Raw genomic sequence first — 2,384 nt, forward strand, 5'->3', positions numbered from 1 at the left:
GTTGCAGAATAGTTATTCCTCGAAGTTTGCGTACAAGGATGCTGCAGCTCGCACACGAAGGGCACCCAGGAGAAACGTTGATGATAACGCGCCTGCGTGACAGAGTTTGGTGGCCTGGAATGGACGAAGATGCAAGAAAAACAGTTAAAAACTGTGAAGGCTGCCGTCTGGTTAGTAGACCCTCTGCACCCGAGCTAATGCGCCGTCGGGCCATGACAAATGAGCCATGGATAGATGTAGCAATGGACTTTCTGGGCCCGTTACCGTCGAACGTATATCTCTTGGTGATAGTGGATTACTACAGCCGATACAAGGAAGTGTGTATCATGAAGAGGATCACATCAGAAGAAACAATCAAACAAATCGAACCAATCTTTGTACGGTTAGGTTATCCAAGAACGATCACACTGGACAACGGTCGTCAGTTTATCAGCACGGAATTCGAGGACTATTGTCGCACAAGAAATATAACTCTCAACCATACCGCTCCATACTGGCCGCAGGCGAATGGCGAAGTTGAGAGACAAAACAGCTCTCTGCTAAAACGACTCGAGATCAGCCATTGGGAAACGGATTTGCTGCAGTATTCAATGATGTATAACACCACTGCACACTCAATTACGGGAAAGGCCCCATCGGTGCTATTGCAAAATCGTTTAATTCGGTCCAAAATTCCGACGATTGGCGACAAAGAAACGGCGCCACCTGTTAGTTCCGAAGCCCAAGATAGAGATATCGTTTTAAAACATAAAGGGAAGGAAAGGGAAGATATCAGACGTCATGCAAAGCCTTCAGAAGTTCAAGAAGGAGACAACGTCCTGTTGAAGAACCTTGTGTCGACAGGCAAACTTACTTCAACATTTGGCAGAACAGAATATAACGTAGTTGAGAGGAAAGGAAACCGCGTTACAGTATTTGATCCCGTATCCGGTGGCGTGCTTGAAAGAAACACGGCTCATGTCAAGCAAATAGCCAAACATCCTAACGATGAAGTCAGTCGGTCCCGATCTGGAACCAGTGCAAACATCCCGTCCATCCCGTTTGATGTCTCGACCAACCTGGCAACGCGATTATGTTGTCAATCAACCATAATCTGGATAAAAAGGACGATGAATGATTCACAGATCCAAGCAACCCGATGGTACAGTGAAGCATTCGTGAATTAGTATCTCTGGTGTGCAGACATACCTACGTCAAAGTGCTACGAAGTTCTTAGTGTAGTTTCTATAGAGTTTAAACAAAAGCTAATTATTAGATTCTGACAGTTAATTAAACTGCCGTTCACAGGAAATACGCAAGTTCTACCAGAAGCTCAACGCATCCCGCAAAGGCTACGTGCCGCAAGCCGAAATATGCAGGGATAAGGAAGGGAGCCTCCTGACGGACAAGCGTGAGGTGATCGAAAGGTGGAAGCAGCACTTCGACAAGGCAGCGGAGGAAATGACTATGTTGGTGCAGCAGAGGACGGGAACGAACCAACTCCCACGCTGAGGGAAGTTAAGGATGCCATCCACCAGCTCAAAAACAACAAAGCGGCTGGTAAGGACGGTATCGCAGCAGAACTCATCAAGATGGGCCCGGAAAAGTTGGCCACCTGTCTGCATCAGTTAGTAGTCAAGATCTGGGAAACTGAACAGCTACCGGAGGAGTGGAAGGAAGGGATAATCTGTCCCATCCACAAGAAAGGCGACAAGTTAATGTGTGAGAACTTTCGAGCGATCACCGTTTTGAATGCTGCCTACAAAGTGCTATCCCAGATCATCTTCCGTCGTCTTTCACCGAAAGTAAATGAGTTCGTGGGAAGTTACCAAGCCGGTTTCATCGACGGCCGGTCGACAACGGACCAGATTTTCACCGTACGGCAAATCCTCCAGAAATGCCGTGAATACCAGGTCCCAACGCATCACCTGTTCATCGACTTCAAAGCGGCATACGACAGTATCGACCGCACAGAGCTATGGAAAATTATGGACGAGAACAGCTTTCCCGGGAAGCTGACTAGACTGATAAGAGCAACGATGGACGGTGTGCAGAACAGCGTAAGGATTTCGGGTGAGCTATCCAGTTCATTTGAATCTCGACGGGGACTACGACAAGGTGATGGACTTTCCTGCCTACTCTTCAACATCGCCCTGGAAGGTGTTATGCGACGAGTCGGGCTCAACAGCCGGGGTACGATCTTCACGAAATCCAGCCAATTTGTCTGTTTTGCGGATGACATGGATATTATTGCCAGAACATTTGGAACGGTGGCAGAACAGTACACCCGCCTGAAACGTGAAGCAGCAAAGGTCGGACTGGTGGTGAATGCGGCTAAGACAAAGTACATGCTGGTAGGTGGGACTGAGCGAGACAGGACAAGCCTTGGCAGCAATGTTACGATA

At 48.0% G+C, this 2,384-nt stretch overlaps 1 protein-coding gene across 1 annotated transcript; it reads left to right on the top strand.

The window, feature by feature from the left end:
- Positions 1–242: 242 nt before the first annotated feature.
- LOC134286468 (uncharacterized protein K02A2.6-like) lies at positions 243–1,166 on the top strand. The gene has a single exon (XM_062848080.1). It carries the CDS (start codon positions 243–245, stop codon positions 1,164–1,166), a length of 924 nt encoding a protein of 307 aa, XP_062704064.1.
- The last annotated feature ends 1,218 nt before the right edge of the window (positions 1,167–2,384 follow it).

This window comes from Aedes albopictus, chromosome 2 (genome assembly GCF_035046485.1).
Source record: "Aedes albopictus strain Foshan chromosome 2, AalbF5, whole genome shotgun sequence".
Taxonomy (NCBI): Eukaryota; Metazoa; Arthropoda; class Insecta; order Diptera; family Culicidae; genus Aedes; species Aedes albopictus.